General features: G+C 45.3%; 1 protein-coding gene across 1 annotated transcript; it reads left to right on the forward strand.

The window, feature by feature from the left end:
* Positions 1 to 1,489: 1,489 nt before the first annotated feature.
* LOC306920620 (uncharacterized protein) lies at positions 1,490 to 22,700 on the forward strand (the record flags this gene model as incomplete). The annotated part of the gene is made up of 5 exons (XM_079497430.1): positions 1,490 to 1,526; positions 1,992 to 2,699; positions 2,912 to 3,060; positions 6,700 to 6,769; positions 22,492 to 22,700. 5 exons carry the CDS (start codon positions 1,490 to 1,492, stop codon positions 22,698 to 22,700), a joined length of 1,173 nt encoding a protein of 390 aa, XP_079353556.1.
* Positions 22,701 to 23,092: the final 392 nt, after the last annotated feature.

A 23,092-nucleotide genomic window follows, 5' to 3' on the forward strand; every position in this document is an offset into this window, starting at 1 on the left:
TCCTGGGGATTTATTGTTTTTCAGTGCCCTTATGGCAGCACGAACCTCTGTGTAGGAAGGTGGGAGATCAAGGCTCTGGATGGTGGGCAGGGTTGGGAGATCCTCTAGAACTGCAAGATCAACTGAGGCTGGCTGATTTAGGAGAGCCTCAAAATGCTCACCTCATCTCTGGACGATCAGGGCTTGGTCGTTGATGAGGGCGGATTCATCTGCAGTTCTAAGGGGGCAGACAGTATGGGTTTTTGGACCATGGGTGGATTTGATTGCATCATAGAAATTGTGCATATCATATCTGTCTGCGAATGATTGTATTTCCTGTGCCTTGGATACCCACCACTGGTTTTAAAGTTGTCTCAGAGTGCGCTGGACCTCCTTCCTTTGGCCTTGCCATTGATTTTTCAGGGCTGTAGAAGATGGATTGTTGAGTAAGGCTTTGTGGGCTTTGTGCATGTTATTGAGGAGAGTGGTGATATGTGTGGAGTTCTCGTCGAACCAGTCCTGATGTTTCTTCCTGCTGTAGCCGATGGATTGAGCTGCTGCTTTATAGAGTGCCGAACTTAGGGTGGACCACTTGTCAGTGGTCGTCCCCTCCATGCCCAGGAGAGGCTCAGTGTTCTCTAGCTGTTTAGCTAGGGAACAGCGGAGGGTGTTGCGTACCTCCGTTTCCTGCAGCCGGGCACAGTGCAGCCTTCTCTTAGTGGACTTTCGGAGGCGTATTGCTGGGCGGATCCTCAGCTTGAGCATGGCCATGATCAGCCGATGGTCCGTCCAACACTCCGCCCCTCTCATGGCTTGTGTGCCGTGAACATCTCTCAGGTCCGTGCGTCTGACAATGATGTAATCCAGGAGGTGCCAGTGCTTGGACAGAGGATGCATCCAGGATGTTTTGTATTTGTTTTTCATCTGAAAGATGGTGTTGGTGATGGTGAGGTTGTGTTCAGCACAGAGACTTAGGAGTCGTAGCCCATTGGCATTGGAGTGGCCGACGCCATGTTGTCCAATCACGCCTTTCCAGATGTCATTGTTCTTCCCCACTCTTGCGTTAAAGTCACCCAACAGCAGGATTTTGTCGCTTTTGGGGACTTTGTGGAGGGCCTCATCCAGTACCTCATAGAAGCGGTCTTTCACATCCTCTTCTGATGGCAGAGTGGGTGCGTAGGCACTGAAAAGGGTTGCATGTTGTTTTCCTGCAAGTGGGATGCGGATTGACATGAGCCTTTCGTTTATGCCAGTTGGTGTCTCTGTGAGATTTGGCAGAAGGCAGTTCTTAATGGCCAGGCCTACACCGTGCAGGTGTTTTCCTCCGATGGGGTAGCCTTTCCAAAAGAAGGTGTAGCCAGCTCCCTCCTCCTGGAGTGATCCCTCACCCAGTAATCTGGTCTCGCTTAGAGCCGCAACATCAATGTTGTAGCGCATAAGCTCCGCCGTGATCAGTGCTGTTCTTCGGTCAGGCCTGCTGGTGTTTTGGCTAGAGTCCAAGAGGGTCCTGATGTTCCAGGTTGCCAGTCGTAGGGGTCGTAGCAGGGGTAAATTTCGTTTTTGTTTTGCTACACACGCACGCACGCACGCACGCGCACACACACACACACACACACACACACACACACACACACACACACACACACACACACACACACACACACACACACACACACACACACACTTAAGAGTCATTAGATAAGATAAGAATACTGTATTGTCCATTACATTTCCATGTTTGTCTCCTGTATTAACTAATGACTCTTGTACCTCCTGTGATACAATCAACTAGAATGCTGGATTAATCCACTGTACTGTGGCGTCTTATAATGTCTACTTTAGGTTATGTTAATTTATCGTGTTTCTGTTGATAACTGATCTATACTTACAGTATGTCCATCGTATTTGATTTAACTAACAGACAGTAAACCTCATATTCCAGCATGTGACAGAATGTGTCAGAAAACAGAGACGAGTTGCTGACAGAACAGTGAGTGTGGTGATCTGTCCAGAGTCAGACTGGTCGACTCCACCTCCATCACAGAAGATCAAAGATATCCTTCTACACGGTGTGACTCTGTGTTCTCCTGGACCCCACGCTGTCCTGCTGAATGTTCCTGTCCTGTACAGTTTCTCTGAAGCTGACAGGAGATCAGTGGAGGAACACATGGAGCTGCTGGGGGACAGAGTCTGGAGACACGCTCTGGTTCTGTTCACACAGGGATGGTGGCTGGGGGAGAGACGTGTTGAGGAGTACATCGAGGCTGAAGGAGAACCTCTGAGGAGGATCCTGGAGAAATGTGGCTACAGGTACCATGTTCTAGAGTGCTTCAATGCGGACATCTCAGAAGTGAAAGAGCTGATGGAGAAAGTAGAAGACATGGTGACGAGGAACAGAGGATACTTTGGACCTTCAGACTCCAGAGAAGACAGGTTTGTCAGAGACACAGGACACCTCAGGGAGGGACATGAGATGAGACAGAAGACCCCGTTAGAAAGACTGACAGGAAAGAAGACATTTACTGCTGAAGAATGGAACAGCCGAGAAGAAGAATTCAAGAAGAGACAGGAGGAATGGAGGAGAAGAGAGGATGCAGGGAGAAGAGAGATGGAGGAGATGATAGAGAAGGTGTTGCAGTTTGTGGAGAAGGAGCCAGAAGAACCAACCCTGCTACCTGTCAGGAGAAGAAGGGACAGCCTACTGCACCTCCCTCCAAGCAGTGAGTATCAATATTATTGATCTGATAACACAATATATGTGATCGTTTATTACAGTGACTTTTATAAATGTGACATTTCATCAGTATAATTATTGTTGTGTGTAGTCTTGTGTTTCAGTGAGTGGTGCTATATTGTCATTATGTATTATTGTAATTTATGATGATACTAATAATGTTAATAATAATCAGTATATTGTTGTGTTGTGTTTCAGTGAGTGGTGGAACGCCATCTGAAGCAGGAAGTTCATACCTCTGGTCACCTGACAAGGTTCATGATTGGCTGCTGAAGAGACATGCTGGGCCAATAGCGCCCTCTTCAGGATATGAAAGTGAAGCTGCCAGCCAACTCGATGCGATGAGTGTGAGAGACGAAGATGTTTTATAGATATGAAATCAGACAATTAAGACCAATAATTACACCAATTATCAATATGCAATTGTGATGCCATGTACAATATAACATATAACATATAACATATTGTATATATATAGATATAAATAATTAAATATTGTAAATCAATACATTTGTTGACTACAAAAGTCAAAAGTTCTGTCTCTGCACTGCAAACATGAGTCACATATTATGATGTTTTTTTTTGCATAGTATTGTATAATATTTTGACATTTAAATGTTTTGATGAATTGATTACAAAGGACCCTAATGGAAGCAAACGATTTAGCATTCATATACCGCCTTTATTTAAAGCGCTTTAAATACATTGTGCGTTATGATTACATTCACAAACCGATGGCGGTGGAAACCCTGCAAGGCACCAACCTGCACATCTGGAGCAATCAGGGGTTCAGAGTCTTGCTCAAGGACACTTGGACTTTAACTTTGGGGGATCCCACAGGGATGGAACCGGGAACCTCACGGTTCTCATCCGGACGCTCTACCCCTGATCCTATAGTGCTTTATAGGTGTTTATTACTAACCTGACTCCGCTCAGCTAGAGGCGGGATCAAGGCATACACTGTGTATGCCTGCCTTGATCCCGCCTCTAGCTGCCGCTGATTGGCCAGGCCGTTTTGTGGCCGGGCATCAAGTCTGCCTGAGAGTTCCCAGATGGGAGCAGGAGGGGGGAACCCAGTGTACTCTCTGCTGCCCCATCTGGCGGAGTCAGGTTAGTTTATTACATGGCTTGGTTGAATGCTTGATTCTGATTGGTCAATCGCTTAATTCAGCGGTGAGTTATCTCATCATAATGACCGCTCCGCTGTAAAACAGACCTCTGCCTAACCAAACCCTCTGAGCACCAGCTGCACGGCTGCGCCCCGCTTGATTTACTGCTGTTTCCAACATGACAGCCATGTAAACACACACACACACTAGTGACACACAATGTAATTTACAGCTAAACATTGCTCTCAAAAATGTTTTTGCCAGCTGCCTCGCTAGCCTAGTGGATTACTACACCGACTTGTAATACCATGCTTCACGCGTTTGCGCCCCACTGCCGCCACCTCTTTTACTACCGCGGACTTTTTAATAGTTTTTGGATTAAGGTTGGTGAGGGGATCGTTAATAGTTTTTGGATTAAGGTTGGTGAGGGGTGCATTAATAGTTTTTGGATTAAGGTTGGTGAGGGGTACGTTAATAGTTTTTGGATTAAGGTTGGTGAAGGGTACGTTAATAGTTTTTGGATTAAGGTTGGTGAGGGGTACGTTAATAGTTTTTGGATTAAGGTTGGTGAGGGGTGCATTAAAAAGATTGGATTAAGGTTGGTGAGGGATGCGTTGCTCCCCTGCTCGCGGTTATGTTTAGGTTAGAGTTAGAGATAGGGTTAGTACTAGTCATAGAGTACTAGTAGGCATAAACACTTGTGTGCGGTCCAAAACACAGCCCAGTGCTTCCTACTTCCTACAACCAATCACAGCACTCCAAATTCAACTTGCGCTTGAGAATCGCTCGGACGCCATTCAACCAAGCCATGTAATAAAGCACTATAGGATCAGGGGTTAATTTAAACTCCCTGTCGGTGAATTATCTCCCGACAATGACCACCTAGCCAGATATTATCCCTTACTTATTCCTCTTATAGACGTTGTATTGAACTGTACTGTCCTCAGTGATTATTCCTCTTATAGACGTTGTATTGAACTGTACTGTCCTCAGTGATTATTCCTCTTATAGACGTTGTATTGAACTGTACTGTCCTCAGTGATTATTCCTCTTATAGACGTTGTATTGAACTGTACTGTCCTCAGTGATTATTCCTCTTATAGACGTTGTATTGAACTGTACTGTCCTCAGTGATTATTCCTCTTATAGACGTTGTATTGAACTGTACTGTCCTCAGTGATTATTCCTCTTATAGACGTTGTATTGAACTGTACTGTCCTCAGTGATTATTCCTCTTATAGACGTTGTATTGAACTGTACTGTCCTCAGTGATTATTCCTCTTATAGACGTTGTATTGAACTGTACTGTCCTCAGTGATTATTCCTCTTATAGACGTTGTATTGAACTGTACTGTCCTCAGTGATTGTCTTTACAAACTGTTAATAAAGTATTAATTAATTAATATTCAGGTGACAATCAGTACTTATTATAGGTCTCATAGAGTTGCAGCGCCACCTGCTGTTTGGAAAAAAATCTAATTTTTAAAATGACAACGTACATACACAAGTTATGTTTGCATTGTTTAATTTGCCGTTTTTGATAACTTTTAAGACATACAAGGTTTTCCTCGGACAGTCTAGGATACGCCACATGTTTGGATCATGTGACCGAAAAAACTAACACAAAAAAACAGTGATTCTCAGGGCTTGGCTTCTGGGTAATTGAGCCGCAATGCAAAGTCTATGGAGCCCATCCATGTCGCTCTGTTCCCTGTTGTTGTTGTTGATCGGGACCATGAAATATTTTTTGACTCTAAGACAAGCGATGGCACAATTTTAAGGGGGATATTCGTGAAATGGAACTACGATCACAGCCGGGTGATTCTTCAAAGGCTAGTGAAAAACTCCATCAATGAAACTATTTTGACGATCGTAACGTAAAGCACTGTGTTAAATGCATTTTGAAGGGTTGCAAAGGAGTGCTCTTTTATAAATATAGCAAAAGAAAACAAGTTTAGGTCATCTTAATTTGATGCGTTTGCATAGGAAATTAGCAACATTGTTGAAATGTGTTCAATGGTTCAGCATTGGTTCGACATGCGTCCGCACCTCGGACTAGGTTATGGTTAGGTTAGGGTTTGAGGTGGGTTGTCGTGTTTCGGACCAATGACTAGTCGGACCAAACACATGCACTCCTGGAGACACCGAGACAGAGACAGAGAAAGACAGAGGGTGCATTCGGAAATACGCACTGAGCGCACTGGTGTGGCCTCTTGTCGTTCATTTATTCAGTTAAAAAATCTAGTGCACTGCGCCCCGGGTGTGCTGAATGCCCACACTGACCGACCCTAATCAGAAGTTAGGTGTTCTGTGTGTGCGTGCGTCACTGCGGTGTCTCGAGTGCTCCCGAGCGGTGAAATTGGTCCTTTGAGCTTTATTTTTACACACGCATGACGCATCAACGTGTAGACAACGTGTTATGAATTACCTTTCAATGTTCCGTTCGTAAATAAGCCACACTCAGTGTGCTCTATGACATCACCACCCAGTGCACTCAAAAAACGGAGTGCTCGGCCTGGGCCGGCTTAGCGGTCCAGGCGCCTTGGCTGGTAATCCAGCATGTGTGTCGCGGGTTCGAGTCCCGAGCCAGACAAACTTTGCTGCGTGTCTCCCCGTCTCTCTCCCTGTTTCCTGTGCACCTCCTGCTACTCTAAGGCAAAAAAGCCCCCCAAAAAAACTGAGCGCTCACATTCCTGGTGCGCATTTCTGAACGCACCCAGAGAAAGAGAGGGAGAGAGACAGAGGGAGAGACACAGAGATACAGAGGGGCGGAGACAGAGAGAGAACACTCCGACTTCCACATGCACACCTTCTATCACACATGCCGGTACGTTGCATAATATTAAGGAGCTATAATTCTCAGACTATTGCGGGCAGCAGCCCCTGGGTTTTCCCACGCTGACGGTGTGTCAGAGAGGCTCGCTCTCTAGGTGCCGGCTGGCCCACGGTAAGAAACCAGCTTAATGAGATCACTGGCATCCAATTCGGCAAGGGTCAGCGCTCATTTCAAGCAATTCATTTTTAATTGGGCTCAAATCTAAACCATTTCTTGATGTCAGCTCGGGTGCATGCCATGCCTCCGCGTGATGTCGGGTGATTCCCTAGATGCTGCTGTCCTTGTTACAGCTGCTAAAGCTCTCAAGAAGGTTTGCAGGTGCTCTTCAGTGTTGATTATGTGCATGAGTTGAGGCTACTATCAGAATTTAACCTTAAAACAAGTCTTCCTCTATCATGGTTATAGAGAATGTACATTATTTTCACCATCCTCTCATCACTCTGCTATGCTTGTAATCACCACTATGTTTCCATAGTGTCATACCAGATAGACACTATAGACTACATCCACGTGACACAGAAAGATGACCATGTTATATTTGTCCGCATACCCAATCGATTTCTCCGTATTATGCCTGAGCTTAGAATCTCTCCATTTAATTTCCCCCTCTTGTTTTGACTGCACCTCCCTCCCACACACTCACACACAGCGCACGCACGCACGCACGCACGCACGCACGCACGCACGCACACACGCACACACACACACACACACACACACCCTCTCCCTCACTCGTGTGTGACCAGCTGTGCCTGCCTGTTCACCTCCATCAAGATGTCGCTTCCAATTTTCTGTTTGTGCTGACTCCATCCCTGTTAGCAATCAGTGGAGAAGACGTCCATTACTCCAGAACCTGACAGCTCTCCTCGGACTCCCTCTGCTCCTTAATGACACCTGACAGAACACACGTTTACTACTTAACACAACACACCTCTAGAGAAAGACAATAGAGCACCGAAGTCCTGACGTCACTATCAGTAGAGGGTGTCAATCTACAGGTTCGTCTACTTTTATTTGCATTGTAATCTCCATAGGGGGATTTTAGACATCGACTGAAGGTGGAAATGTACAAATATACCCAAAGAGTAACAAAAAAAAGCGAGAAACGAGTGAAACAACCCAGAGACTACATTTCCGGTATAGGTGGGTGGCTGCATCTGCCCGTCGCATAACAGAAACTGAATGTTAATTATGTTTATTTTTATTTTATTGATATTTAATGTCTTGTGGTTAGTACGAGTCACCACCAGCTGAGCTTACGTCAACGAGGAATCTCAGGAACGCAATGTGTTGACAGCGACATTGCCTTCATATGTAGTTTCAAGGCTTTTGCGGCCACATTAATTCCATTTTCTCCAGAAACTGGCTGTATCAAATATGAATGGACATCATTAACGTCGCACAGCCACTCCCCTGACAGAAAGGCCGGTTTGGTCGGTTTATTTTTCAAACACAGTTCTTATATGAAGCGTCAGACTTCGGTGCTCTATAGAGCTCCCATTTGACAAACACACCCATGCACCGAGTACGTCGTTATGTACGTACAACTAGAGGTCCGGGCCGGCCCTCACATGATATTGTGTGTCTTTACATTGACACATTAACTGCCTGGTATTCATTAATTAATTATCCGCCAGTGTTTTGCCGTCTGGACTCAGGACCCAAGACGTGAACCGGATGTAAACAAATGTGTTTTCTTTCACGGGGAAAATTGCCTTGGTTTTTAAAGGATGTGTAAATTGTAAGCAGGAACTGGGGATGGGAATGAAGGACTGGGAAGTCTGGCGTGGCATTGTGAAATCCATGATCTCGACCGTGGTCGAAAGATTATGTGAAATAGACGTTCTTGGCAATCCATGTGTGTTGCGCTTGAAATGCAATAAAAACTAAGGAATTTGGTGAAGAGTGTCGGACTGATGCCGCCGAGAAACACTACCGCCTGCCGCGGGTGTTCCGGCCGTTGCCGGAAAATGCACTTGCTCTCTCTCCGAGAGAGTCTGAGTTGACTATACACCATACACATGGTCAGTTGACTGCCAATCTCTCAGTCAATAACTTTTCTTGTGACCCGTTAAGGCCTATTCATAGTCTGGATTTTCGGTGGTGAGGTGACCACCGCTCCGGTGGTGAGCTGACCACCAGCTGAAATAATGTTAGCGGTGGTGAGTAAAAACAGAGAGAAGGGATGGAGCGGTGGCGGTGGTTTGCTCTTCACCGCGGCTCGTGACGTCATGTTGTAGTGCGGTGGTCACCTCACCACCGAAAATCCAGACTATGTATGAGCCTTTACCCGTTTAGATCAACATCATGGGAAGAGAGGTACATTACATTACATTACATTACAGTCATTTAGCAGACGCTTTTATCCAAAGCGACTTACAATAAGTGTATTCAACATAGGTAGGGAACAAAAACTACTAATCACCAGAAGTCTTTAGTGCATTTTCTGCAAAAACAAGCAACCAAGAGTATACCTAGCGCTAAGGTAAAAGTGCAATATATCAGCTACCTATTTCCTTAAACAGATGAGACAAAATAGCTAAATCAAATGAGCATGAGCTAAAACAATTAAGTGTATCGACTAAACAAGATCCAATAAACAATACAACAATAGAAAACAAGCGTTCGTACAACTAGTTAACAACAAGTAGGTCAGGCAGAGAGGAAGGGTAGTGTTTCCTGAAGAGGTGGGTTTTCAACCTGCGGCGAAATATGGGCAGTGACTCTGCTGTCCTAACATCAGTGGGGAGTTCATTCCACCACTGTGGGGCCAGAACAGAAAAGAGTCGTGACCGTGTGGATCGGCCAGAAGGACCCTTGAGTGACGAGGCAATCAGTCGCCCCGAGGTGGCAGACCGAAGTGGTCGGGCAGGGGTGTAGGCATCGACCATAGCCCGGAGGTAGGAAGGAGCTGTTCCTTTCACTGCCCTATAGGCTAACACCAGGGTTTTGAACTGGATGCGGGCCGCTACGGGGAGCCAGTGTAGAGAACGGAGAAGGATGGTTGTGTGGGAGAACTTGGGGCGGTTGAACACCAGACGAGCCGCAGCTTTCTGAACAAGCTCCAGAGGTCTGATGGCAGATGCCGGAGCACCAGCAAGGAGGGAGTTGCAGTAGTCCAGGCGGGAGATGACGAGAGCCTGGATGAGCACCTGGGCTGCCTTCTCCGTGAGGAAGGGGCGAATCCTCCTGATGTTGTAGAGGAGGAATCTGCAGGACCTTGTCACTGATGCGATGTTTGCCGAGAACGTCAGTTGATCGTCCAGGGTCACACCCAGATTTTTCGCAGTCCGAGTTGAGGTCACCACAGCATTATCAATGGTGATGGCCATGTCTCGGTGCGGACAGCCCTTCCCCGGGAGGAACATCAGCTCGGTCTTGTCCAGGTTGAGCTTCAGGTGGTTTGTCGACATCCACGCCGAGATGTCAGCCAGACAAGCAGCAATGCGTGCCTCCACTTGGGTATCAGAGGGGGGGAATGAGAGGATCAGCTGGGTGTCATCGGCATAGCAGTGGTAGGAAAAGCCATGGGAGTGGATGACAGCACCCAGAGATGTAGTGTAGAGAGAGAAAAGAAGAGGACCCAGAACCGAGCCTTGGGGAACCCCAGTTGTGAGCCTGTGTGGTTCTGACACAGACCCTCTCAGCATCACCTGGTAGGAGCGACCCGTCAGGTAGGATGCAAACAGGGAGAGTGCAGAGCCTGAGACACCCATCCCCTCGAGGGTGGAGAGGAGGATCTGATGGTTCACCGTGTCGAACGCTGCAGACAGGTCCAGGAGTATCAGGACGGAGGAGAGAGAGTTCGCTCTAGCGGCATGGAGCGACTCCGTCACTGCCAGCAGGGCAGTCTCTGTCGAGTGACCCACTTTGAACCCAGACTGGTTGGAGTCCAGGAGGTTGTTCTGGTGGAGATAGGAGGACAGTTGTTTAAAGACAGCACGTTCGAGAGTTTTAGATAGGAAGGATAGAAGGGAAACCGGTCTGTAGTTCTTGATCTCAGAGGGGTCAAGTGTCGGTTTCTTCAGGAGGGGGGTGACTCTGGCAGTCTTGAAAGTAGAGGGAAAGTAGCCAGATGTCAGAGAGGTGTTAATAAGGTGGGTTAAGAAGGGAAGAAGTTCAGGTGCAATAGACTGCAACAGAGTGGATGGGACCGGGTCCAGAGAGCATGAGGTGGGGCGACTAGAGGTAACAAGGAGAAGGACCTCGTTAGGGGAGAGGGGAGAGAAGTGGGATAGAGAGGGGATGGGGGGGGGAAGAGGAGTAGATGACGGTAGAGAGGGGGGGTGGCAGGCAGACGGGTGTGGGTAGTGCGCAGGGCACCAGCCGGGGGAGGAGGGAAGGAGGATCGGATATCGTTCACCTTCTTGTCAAAGAAGTTGGCGAAATCGTCAGGGAGGAGGGACGAGGAGGGAGGAGGGGGTGGTGGTTGTAGGAGAGAGGAGAAAGTTTCAAAGAGTTTTTTAGGGTTGGAAGCAGAAGCCTGAATTTTAGTGCAGAAAAAAGCAGCTTTAGCAGCTGATAGAGAGGAGGAAAAAGTAGAAATGAGAGATTGGAAGGTGAGAAGGTCCTCCGGGAGGTTGCCATTTCTCCATTTGCGCTCAGCCGCTCTCAGGCTCCGTCTCTCAGTCCGCACTGAGTCCGACAACCAGGGGGCAGGTGGAGTTTGGCGTGCAGGCCTGGTGGTGAGGGGACAGAGATGGTCGAGAGAAGAGGATAGAGTAGAGAAAAGAAGATCTGTGGCGGTATCAGGGGATAGAAGAGCAAAGGATTCAGGGGCAGGGAGAGCAGAGAGAACAGAAGAGGAAAGATCAGTGGAGGAAAGTGAGCGAAGATTGTGACGTGAGGAAATCATGTGGGCAGGGAGGGGCTGTGAGGGGGGAGAGGAGAGAGAGAGAGAGTAGGACATGAAGTAGTGATCAGAGAGTTTCTTACCCTTTTCACTGGAAAGAGGAGTGACAGACAGGTTAGCAATAGAGCAGCCTCTGGTGAAGATCAGGTCCAGTTGGTTGCCCGCCTCATGGGTAGGAGGAGATGGGGAAATAACTAGGTCAAAGGCGGCGAGAAACGAAAGTAGTGGGTCTAGCTGCTTCTCAGTCGGGAGGTTGAAGTCACCCAGAAGGATGAATCCAGAGCCATCGACAGGGAAGTGGGAGACTAGATGGTCCAGCTCCTCCAGGAAGCCACCAGCAGGGCCCGGTGGGCGATAAACAACTGCAATGGTGAGCTTGACTGGATGAGAAACAGTGACCACATGAAATTCAAATGAGGTAGGAGAGAGTTGTGACAGTGAAACAGGAGAGTATTTCCATTTTCTGGAAATTAGCAGACCAACCCCACCACCTGTCCGCACGGCTCTGGGAGTGTGAGAGAAAGAGTACACATCTGACAGAGCCGCGGGCGTAGCAGTGTTTTCTGGTCTGATCCAGGTCTCAGTCAGAGCAAGGAAGTTAAGGGAGAGCAAGGATGCGTAGGCTGAGATGAAAGCAGATTTGCCTTCCACCACAGCCGAGTGGCAATTCCAAAGCCCTCCCGTTACCACTTGCTCGACGTGAGTTGAAAGAGTAGGATAGATGAGATTAGTTGTGTCGCGACATCTGGGTGTAACCCAGTGTTTGTGCGACCGCCAGGAGGAAGAGAGGACAGGAATAGGAAGAAAACACATTGTAGATCACTAAACATATACTACAATACACTACTATATCTATCACACTACTATATATGTCACTAAGCAATGCTACAGCTTATCGTTCAGTGACGAAGTCGGACTTTGACAAAGTCGCCTGTCGCCTTTGTTCGCAGTCGGACTTTGACAAAGTCGCCTGTCGCCTTTGTTCGCAGTCGGACTTTGACAAAGTCGCCTGTCGCCTTTGTTCGCAGTCGGACTTTGACAAAGTCGCCTGTCGCCTTTGTTCGCAGTCGGACTTTGACAAAGTCGCCTGTCGCCTTTGTTCGCCTGGCCTTCGTTTGCTGGCCGCCGCTTAACAGCTGACGCTTTCAGCTGGTGGTATAAGGCCACTCCAACTGATTGCTAATCGTCTGCCAGGAGTGCTGGCTAAACCACTCACTTCACACTTCACAAGGAAATCAAGTGGGCTATACTACTTATCAAGTGGCCTATTACAGGGTGAAACTAATTACACTAGTCCAAAGTGCCACTAGCCTACTGTTTGAACACAAACAATACAACTATAAACTACTGACTACCACACAAGCTAATAATATAATACTAATACAAAAGCACTTAGAGTACCACTACCAGCAGTTTGCTAAAATACAAAATAATGCTACTTACTCAACTAGACAGGTCAGGAGCTCCGTTCACTTCAAATGTTGGTTACACATATACATGTGAGGTAGGTAGCGCACAGCAATAATGAGTTTTAACTCTACATCACAAAAGGTGACAGACGTTTCAGCTATCCATGTCGCCTTCATCAGTGTGAGGAGTTACCAGTGTCGGCCTCTTTTCAAGAAGTGGTGACAGTGTGCAGGTGCAATCTCTCAGTCAAATCATGTTTTATTTATTTGTTTTCTTTTTCTCCTAGTTGCCTATACCAGTTGACTATAGGCAACATTTGGCTAATCAGATTTGACTAGGCTATATAAATCCTGTCAGAGACAGGCCTACATGGCAGTACTGCACACAGGCCTACATAAAAACAAGCACTCCCTTATCTTTCTCTTTGACCCTCTATTGGGGGAACCTTTTCTAATAGACATGTTTTTATCTGCTAGTTAAAATACCTCAGATTACAGCTGTCAGTTTGACATTGGTTTCAAGGCAGTTCCACTGTGTGGCTTCTACAGTTATCCCTTGCCCACTTTACTTTCTTAAAAGCACATACAATAGGCCTAAAATAGGCCTTCATCACACAACACAACCAACCAAATGGAGAACTATGATGTATATTACTGTTGTTGAGACATTGCCTCAGGCTACAGAATCAATCAGTTCTCAGCCCGTATCCCTGCCTTGGCCATGATAGCACAAAGAAGGGTCATCTTCCTCCATAGTTCCACGTTGAAATTAGAGACAGTAATTCAAAATTGTCAGCTGAACTGAGGTTTATTTTATTGCATTGAGAAAGATAGTACACATGCACTTACTCACTCACTCACTCACGCATGCACGCTCACGCACGCACGGACGTACGCACGCACGCACGTACGTACGCACACGCGCCATCTTTGAATGACAGGTGGAGCGTTCCCCTCAGGAGACAGACAGAGAATGTGTTAGAACAGGAGGGAGAGAGTTGGTAGTAAAGCATGGCGGCATGCCTGCCCACAAGAGGCTGCCTCCAGCTCATAAAGTGGCTCTACAGCCCACGGCTGCCTTATAAATCCTTCTGTCTGCAGCGCTCAACATTTATTTTACAGCGACATATACCCATATACTGATGGGGAGTTTGATGTTCTCTTTTGAGCTGTTAGTTCTGAACTCACAGGCATTTGAATGTATTAGCAAGCACAGGTGCTTTGGGAAAGGCAAACAATGAGCCGATCAACATCTTATCAAGGCAATCATATAGTTCAAATCACTAAACAGAGCCAAGTCTCAAAGTACAAAGTTACAAAAGAAAAAACATATTTAACAAAAATAAGCTCTACATAAGACACATTCAGTTCTTCATTAACCACTTAATACTATGCTTAGTTGAAACAGGGTCAGCCCAGGGGTTTAGCCCCTCCTGTTTTCCCTCTACACCAAATATACATGTGAAAAAGACAATTGTGACACTTTGAACAATCGGCTGTTCAAAGAATTCATGTGGTTGAGTCTGTTACTGTAGGTCAAAATGTAAACTGTATTAACTAATTTACTACAGTACTGAGTACGTATACCACAGATTATGTATCTCCAGTTTGATAGATCCCCCGGTCGTTACACAGAGGCTTCTCCACGATCGCGGTCATGTGCTTCCTAGTTAGGGTCTGTTGAAAATAGCATGTCTCGTTAAATTTTCTGTGAAATTTCAGGAAGAGGAGAAAAAAGCTTGTTTTCCCCCAAATGGAATAAACAGGAACTGGGACTGAGATGTTGTGATCACGTGATCTCATGTTTCTCTGTGTGACAGAGTGAAATGGTGACTCATATGTTAGCGAAGAAAGTATAAACACTGATTTGATGTGTTAAGCCCTAACCACACCAAAGGGTCAAGACGGTTTTAGCGTTGTCCCTGCGCTGACCCTAGTGATTCAACGCATGGAATTCAATGGCCCAAACCACACCAAATGCAGACACAAACACACACACACACACACACACACACACACACACACACACACACACACACACACACACACACACACGACACACGTGTCTGCTGCTGCACACAAACAGCACAATCCCGGTGCAATCCCGACACACACACGCGTCTGCTGCTTCGCATTACTTTACCTGAATCCCGACACACACACACACACACACACACACACACACGTGTCTGCTGCTGCACACAAACAACGCAATCCCGTGGTGAAACGAGGCTGCCAATGAGATAACCAGCTGGCTAGGGACTAGAGGACTAGCTTGCACATCGATGATACTCAGCTTACTATTGCATAGCAGCTGGTAAAAATTAACAAATCGTTAACAGATCACACATCATACCCTCTCCACAATTCCTCTGAACCTCACATGCCTCTGGCATGTAAAACTAGAAAGATAAAATGCTCTTAGGTCGTCGGCAATGAAAATTAACAGCAGTTGCTGGAATAGAGCCACATTACATTGTAAAAACTCCATCTTGGATCAGCAATACCTCCAGGGTCCACCTTTTATATATTTTTATGTTTGGGCCTCTCTGTCAGTCGCTCTGCTATTTATATGACGTCAAACTGGTTGTTATAGAATGTGAAAATCGAACATCATCATTCTCGTTGGTGCCTTGTTTTGGGACTGGCTGTTTCATGAGCTTTTTTTTACAAGGGGAGCTCAGCAGGATGGGATATAAATGTGTGTGCATGTGCCTGCATGCGTGCGTGCGTGTGTGTGTGTGTGTGTGTGTGCGTGCGTGTGTGTGTGCGTGCGTGCGTGCGTGAATTAATGAATGAGAGTATTCTCACTGGGAGCCTTAACTAACGGAGGCGCTACATGCAGATTTTTGATGGAGTCGTGCACTTTACGATAAATGTATGACATTTGGCACACAGTTAGAGCATGCCATAAGGAACATTTTCTGCTATAGGGCCATCGCAGATTTGTCCTGTGGTGACCATGGCAGCCATTTTCCAAAATGGCCACCACCTGCTGTTATTTTACAAATTCAGCTTCAATTTGTGCATGTACAACTTCCTGGTCTCAACTGCGCATGTTTCTTTCCTTCCATGGAGCACCATGGAGCAACATGGCGTCGCCCGTACGGTCTTCGCGTCTCGTCCTCTTTAGACAGTCCTTGAGACCACCTAGGATCTTCATTCTGATGACCAATCCTACATTTTCAAGGATGAGGAATACAGTGGTACTATTTAGATTTGTCCTGTGACCATGGCAGCCATTTTTCAAAATGGCCGCCATCTGCTGTTATTTTACCAATAACTCAAGTTCCAGACCAACTAGGATCTTGATTCTGGTGACTAATCCTACATTTCAAAGGATGAGGAATACAGTGGTACTTTTTAGATTTGTACTGTGACCATGGCAGCCATTTTTCAAAATGGCCGCAAAACATTTCAGGAGGTGGGCTTTCTGACCTTTGACTCGTCTGTTTCAGGCACAGTGTTTGACTTCACTGGCCACTGCAGGGAACTGTGGGGGAGAAACTTTGGTCTCTTGACACCCCGATTAGGTTCAGGGTTTTTTGGTGGAGACTTGCCTCTCATTACATCGTTGCTGCGGCAGTTGATCTCCTTACTGCGAGCGGTGGCACACTCTGGGTCTCTGGGGCATTGTATCTTGATGGCCTCCTGCCAGTGTTTCTCCACACTTCTCATGAGCTCTGTGTTCTGGGGCTCTGTTATAGTCAATATACATTGTCTTGACTGGAGGTTGCTTTCCAGGGCTCTGGCTGGGCCCTGCAGGGTCCATCCCAGTCTTGTGCAGATGGCTGCTGGCCCACCTGTAGGCCCCAACCTCACAGAGTCTTTCTACTGCAGAAGAAGCATTGTGTCTGACCCATCGTCGAGAAGGGCACACGTGTCAAGGGAACGGCCACCGTGGCGTAATGTAAGTGGTGGTGGTGTCTCTGGGTGTCTCTCTTTGAGTCTTGCTGTTCGCCTTAAGCAGGACTTCAAGGTGTTTGCCTTTGCACAGGCTATACATGGCTTCCAGAGATCACACTGGGCAGCTAGGTGTGATCTACCACATGCCAGCACCACTTATTGGTTCGAATCCATTCTGTAATCTGTTCTGTTGTGAGTCTCTAGTACACTGACTGAGGAAGTGTTAGTTTTTTTTTTTTTTACAGAATGGACAGTAGGCATTAGCTTTCCCTGTCTCTTAGGGTGGGGCTGCAGCCTCGCACTCAGCTCCGTCTTTGGCACCATGCAATACTGTGGCATATCCGCCCATTTTCTGAGGTAATCAATGTTTTGGAACATTGCTAGGGAGCTGCACATGGCCTACTGTATGGTTGTTAGCATGCCTACCATCGACTGTACTTGAAGCACAAACTTCTCAAAGTCCGCCCCATCGCCTCGACAGATGTCGGCTGCCTCCAGGACACTGGCTATTTTCCGCTAGTGTCTTACCTGAACGCTGTGTGGGAGTTCAGGTAAGCGTCGGCCACCAGGCGAGCCTCTTCAAGCTTGAGGTGTTCACTGTTCAACTAGGAGTTGATACTTGAACCGATGGTGGCGTTGATGGCAGCAGGTTCGAGTGATAATTTGAGGCAGGCAAACTCACTCAGGTCTCTGTTGGTGAAGTCAGGGATGGTAGGTCGTGGCCCCCTGTATTGCTGCTCCACTGTGTTATCTGGTGGGGGGTACAAGGGCTAGTGTTCTGACCATGCCGTATATGGCAGTTCAGGCGCAGAGCCGGTTGGCTAGGAGTACACAGACTGGTGTTCTGACCTCACTGGTGACTCAGGGGCAGAGCTGGTTTGCGAGCTGGAAGGAGGTCTGATGAGGAGTACATGGAATACGTCAGCTGATGTCCTGGGCTCACTTGACTCTCACATGTCACAGTTTGAAATGTACAGTACTACATCGATATTACACATTTTGATGGTGTGACTATTATGTATGTGACTATTGTGTTGTAAATAGTACCACTGTATTCCTCATCCTTGAAAATGTATGATTAGTCACCAGAATAAAGATCCTAAGTGGTCTATAACTTGATTGAGTTATTGGTAAAATAACAGCAGAGTGGTGACCATTTTTAAAAATGGCTGCCATGGTCACAGGACAAATCTAAACAGTACCACTGTATTCCTCATCCTTGAAAATGTATGATTAGTCACCATAATGAAGATCTTAGGTAAGCTGAATTTGTAAAATAACAGCAGGTGGTGGCCATTTTGTAAAATGCTAAACAGTACAACCCAATCACAAAATGCAGTGCAACTGTGGAAGTGTTGGAAGGTTTAAAAAACATCTATCTAAACATTTGAAGTGTAAACCAACCAGTGGAGCTACAGTAGTCTACAGTAGTTGAACTGTGTGGCAGACTAAATCGGTCAGCTAACACCTTTGTCTCAGCTTTGGAGAGATGCAATCCTGGTTCAGCAGGATACTTTTCACATGTTCTGCTGTGTAGAGAGCGCCAATGAGGCATGGAGTCTCACCTGCAGCTGCAAACTGCTTCGCACCGACAGCACATTTTGTCACTGAACGCTGTGTAACAGTGATTTAAAGGCTATGATTGTTTCCCCCACAGTGTCTCATTGTGAGGTATGTTGTCTATGTACCATATCTAATGTAGTTACATCATCATATGAATTCAAGTTCAGTACTGTATGCACCTGTAAATTAAAGTAATTTTGAGTGAGTGTTATTCACGCTACCTCTGCTGTTACTGCAGAGTTATGCTTTAATTTATGAAAAATAAATACAGGTCACAGGTCATTTAGCCAGGAGAGGGACAGCATTGAAATATTAATGGACAATCTTGGGCATGACACATTGAATCCTGATTTTGTATTTTTGAGAACTCTATTGAAACTATTCAAGCAAAACACATACTGTAACATTTGAATAATTCATTCAAACAAAGCCGAATATTGTTCTCAAATTATCTTCTGCACTCTCGAAAAATGCACTTTCTCTCAAGTGAAGAGTTGCTGAGGGAGACTGGGATATTACGGGTAATTTATATTTATGACAAAAATCACATATTTTTTTCTCCATTTGGTGTTGTTGCTGCCATCCTCTGTAGTTAGTAATTAGTAACTACAGAGGATAAGTAATGGATATGGGACCTAATCATGACAAAATGATGGATTATGTTCATAATGTAATTAGCAGGAATCCGTCCTTAATGGAACATAAACCATATTGTTTTTAATATTGATTGCATACTGTATTAACTGTTTGTAGAAAAAAGCACAAGGAAGTACAGTTCAATACAAGCTGCTAATATTTTAACCCTAGAAAGCCTATGGCTTGTTTCCATTGGGGTCCTTCATACTCAATTCATCAAAACGTTTAATGACATACAAATATACAGTAGGTACTAGGGATGTGCCGATGAGACATTTTGGCCGATATCGATATCCGTTATAATTAATTGCTGTTATGGCCGATAACCGATATTACCGATGTCGATATGATCTCATTCTGTATTAAAACAAATATATAATAATTTTGTCCATTCTGAAAAACACATGTACCGTTATGTGCCATTGATCTTGACCCATTTTCTTTGGAGAGGTTTGCGTGATCTGCGCATTTCACAATGTAGATATTATGTCCACTAGGGGGAGTAGAGAGCTATATAAAAATCTGCGAGCAGTCAAAGCCACCAACAGAGAGAGAGAGAGAGAGAGAGAGAGAGAGAGAGAGACTAAAAATGACTGTGGTTTGGGTTTTTATCAATTTGTTGTATCTGCACTGCAGGCTTAGGCAAGTCAGATTTAACTTTAATACCTTTATATTTAATATTGTGAGCTTGTAGATCTGTTCAAGCTGTTACTTTGGCCTTGTTTATCAGGAATCGGACCGATTAATTAATCGGTCTGATTACAACAACTACAATCGACCAATATTTATTGTCATATCACAGTTTTACAGGTAAAAAAGTGGGTGGCTTTTTTGTGCAGTTTCCATCGTGTCATTTTTTCCAAGAAAAACAACGAAAGGGATCAAGTGTGTGTGTGTGTGTGTGTGTGTGTGTGTGTGTGTGTGCGTGCGTGCGTGCGTGCGTGCGTGCGTGCGTGCGTGCGTGCGTGCGTGCGTGCGTGCGTGCGTGCATGTGTGCACATGCATGTGTGTGTATATATCCGCCTTCTGACATTTATTCCCACAACAATATACAGAAAAACATGGCATATTTTGGACATAATCCGAATGGTGATTAATCATGATTAATTCATTTGTAAACTATTAATCTGATTCAAATGTTTAATCTTTTGACAGTATCTCCAACACTGTTACTTTTCAGGAAATGGAAAATTGATCCAAGGTGATCCAAGGTACTTATTATTTAGTCTCTTGTTGATACTTTCCATTGGTTCAATATTTATAAAACCTAAGACAGGCCTAACCACTTGCACTTTCATCTAAATGAATAAATACATAAATTAAATTGCAACAATAGCAAAATATAGCAGATCTACAAGCTCACAATGTCACATTGTACGACAAAGTAGGACATTAATTTACAGAAACAAAAGGAAAAAAAGTTGAAATGTAGAGATACTGTACAAACTCTACTTGGCAGTGATAATATTCAAATACATTCATGGCCATGCAGAAAAGTTTCTGCAAGGCGTGTTTGTGTGTGTGTGTGTGTGTGGGGGGGGGGGGGGGGGGGGGGGGGGGCTGAGACACAATTTTGAGGACACACCATCTAGAATTATCAGTTAAGATGTAAAACAATAGCAATGTGTGTTCCTTATTACTGACAGTTGTATTATTTCATCGCTCATCCTTGAGGCTGTTATATTCCAGCACAGTCTCATCTTGTTCTCTGACTAAATGAGTCAAAGTCAAACCCCAGAGGATATTCAGTTACACTCCCAAACTTAAAACATCCAGTCTCATTAAATAAGTTTAAAAACACTGTAAAGAGAGCATAGGGGCCTCACTTCAGCATTCCTTTATTCCAGTGGGAATCTATTCACCTTGGAGCCTTTACCTCTTTGCTGTTTCATTAGCGTAAAGGTGACTTGCATGAAATTATCCATTAATCAGGGAAAGAAGAGAGGAAAAACAGGTTTTTATTTTTTATTCATGTTTTTAATTTTGAACACCCACACTAATGAATAAAACATTTATTGTTTTCAACCACTAGCGAGAGGAATGATAATAAAGACAACTGACAGCCTTGAAGTTTGGAGAACACTCATTAGCATTTTTAGGAAATATGTTAACTGTAGCTATAGCTCAGATGTACAATCATAATGATACGATATGTGAACTGAAAATGCTTAATTTGTTATTAATTAAATGCTTAAAAGTGCTGTGTGTATAAAGTATAAATGAAAAACAAAAACAAAACAAAAAACTGTTGCATATCAACATTTTCAGACATTGTCCATGTTGAAAGTGCAGTGACCAGTCCATGAGGGTATGCTGTTTAGCCGAGTATTTTCGTCACTGTTGGATTTACTGATACAACACAAAGACACAATACTTCTGTGATACTGGGTTGATATCATAGACTCATTGGTGTATGCTCGTTTATGGCCTATCTCCATAGTGAAGAGGTAGCAAGTATAGTGGCCAGCTTCCTTGTCCCATCCAACCGAGCCAGGTGAATCACCTTCAGTGACTTCATGAAGCACAAGTGGCGCACATCAATCATTGTGCCAGTACCGACATCTGGAGACCTCACCAAGACGCACAACTACCGGAGCATCAGCTTGAGCTGACAAGTCACCAAGACAGTTAACCGGATAATCTTCAACCGTCTTCAACCCTCAGCTGAAAAACTCACAGAACAACAGTTGAGCAAACAGTGGAACTGAGGAGGATACTAGAAGGTATCAGGGGACCTGTCAGCGGTGATCACCTTTATTGACTTCTTAAAAGCCTTTGACACCTTGACAAGGTGACAACTCGTGAACATTCTCTGAGACTGCAGAGTTCCTGCATGTGAAGATGGTCCAGATGTTGAAGACAAGCTATAGCCAGGCCCAAGCCAAGGTTCAAACCCAGGATGGGGACAGTAAAGAGTTTGATTAGAGGGTAATACCCTGGTCCCCTTCCTGCTCATTTTGGTGATCTACCTGCCCTGAGACTCGCAATCAATGGCAGCGAGGAGACACTGGGATTCACGCTGGTCCTAGAGAACTCGGATGGTGCTGTGTCGACACTCAACAGTGGGGCCATATCATATATTGCCTTGTTTTAAAGTGAAGTAAGAAATCATGTATTTGTTGTAAAGCTGTTCTTTTATTTCAATGAGTTCAACAGTTATATGATTGCATGTACAGTACACGAACGCCCGCCTGCCTGCACACCATGGGGCTCCATTTTCGTCATCGCTAAACCCCTTATCCCTAAACTTCTTTGTCTTTTTGTTACTATTTTGCAAAACATTTTTGAATAGTTAAAATGGCCAGTCTACAAGCTCACAACGTGTCAATGTAGATTGGCTAGTTGAACTACAGTATTTTCAAAATAGTAAAAACAAGGCAAAGAAGTTTAGGGATAAGGGGTTTAGTGGTGACGAAAATGGAGCCCCATATCCTTATCCCTATGCGCACCCTTCCTCTCATGCACAGTGACTCTCCATCTGCTCTCTCCCATCCATGTGGGGATTATTTACCAGTTGATCCAGCAGGCTGAAGCTCCACACATGTACCCACTCTGCCCTGGGAACGCCTGCAGCCACCCAGCAATCAAAGCACAGCACCATCCACGAGCACCTCCACCCATGGGAACCAGAACGCCTGCAGCCACCCAGCAATCAAAGCACAGCACCATCCACTAGCACCTCCACCCATGGGAACCAGACCGGGGGGGGGAGATGAGTGTATGTGTATGAGAGTACCGAGTAGTAATGCTGGACTATATGAGGATGCAGCATAAACTGCCGCAAACAGTGAAATTGTCCACAAGGGTTCAAGCTCCCTCAGAAACACTTAGGCTATACTTTGGCATTTTACAGCATTTAATTCAAATCAGGATGAATTGTTTCCAGCCCGCTACCTCCATCACTATTTGTAACAAGAGGATGTAGGGCCAAAAGTGCTCTGTCCTCAACTGAATTGAATTGAACACATTGTTCAAAATAACCTCACAGTCAAGTGTTGCAATAACAACACACCTGCATTCCGTGGTCATGTCATGTTTTTACTAAATAATGGATATATTGGAATATAA

The sequence above is a fragment of the Electrona antarctica genome (genome assembly GCF_951216825.1).
Source record: "Electrona antarctica genome assembly, chromosome: 3".
Taxonomy (NCBI): domain Eukaryota; kingdom Metazoa; phylum Chordata; class Actinopteri; order Myctophiformes; family Myctophidae; genus Electrona; species Electrona antarctica.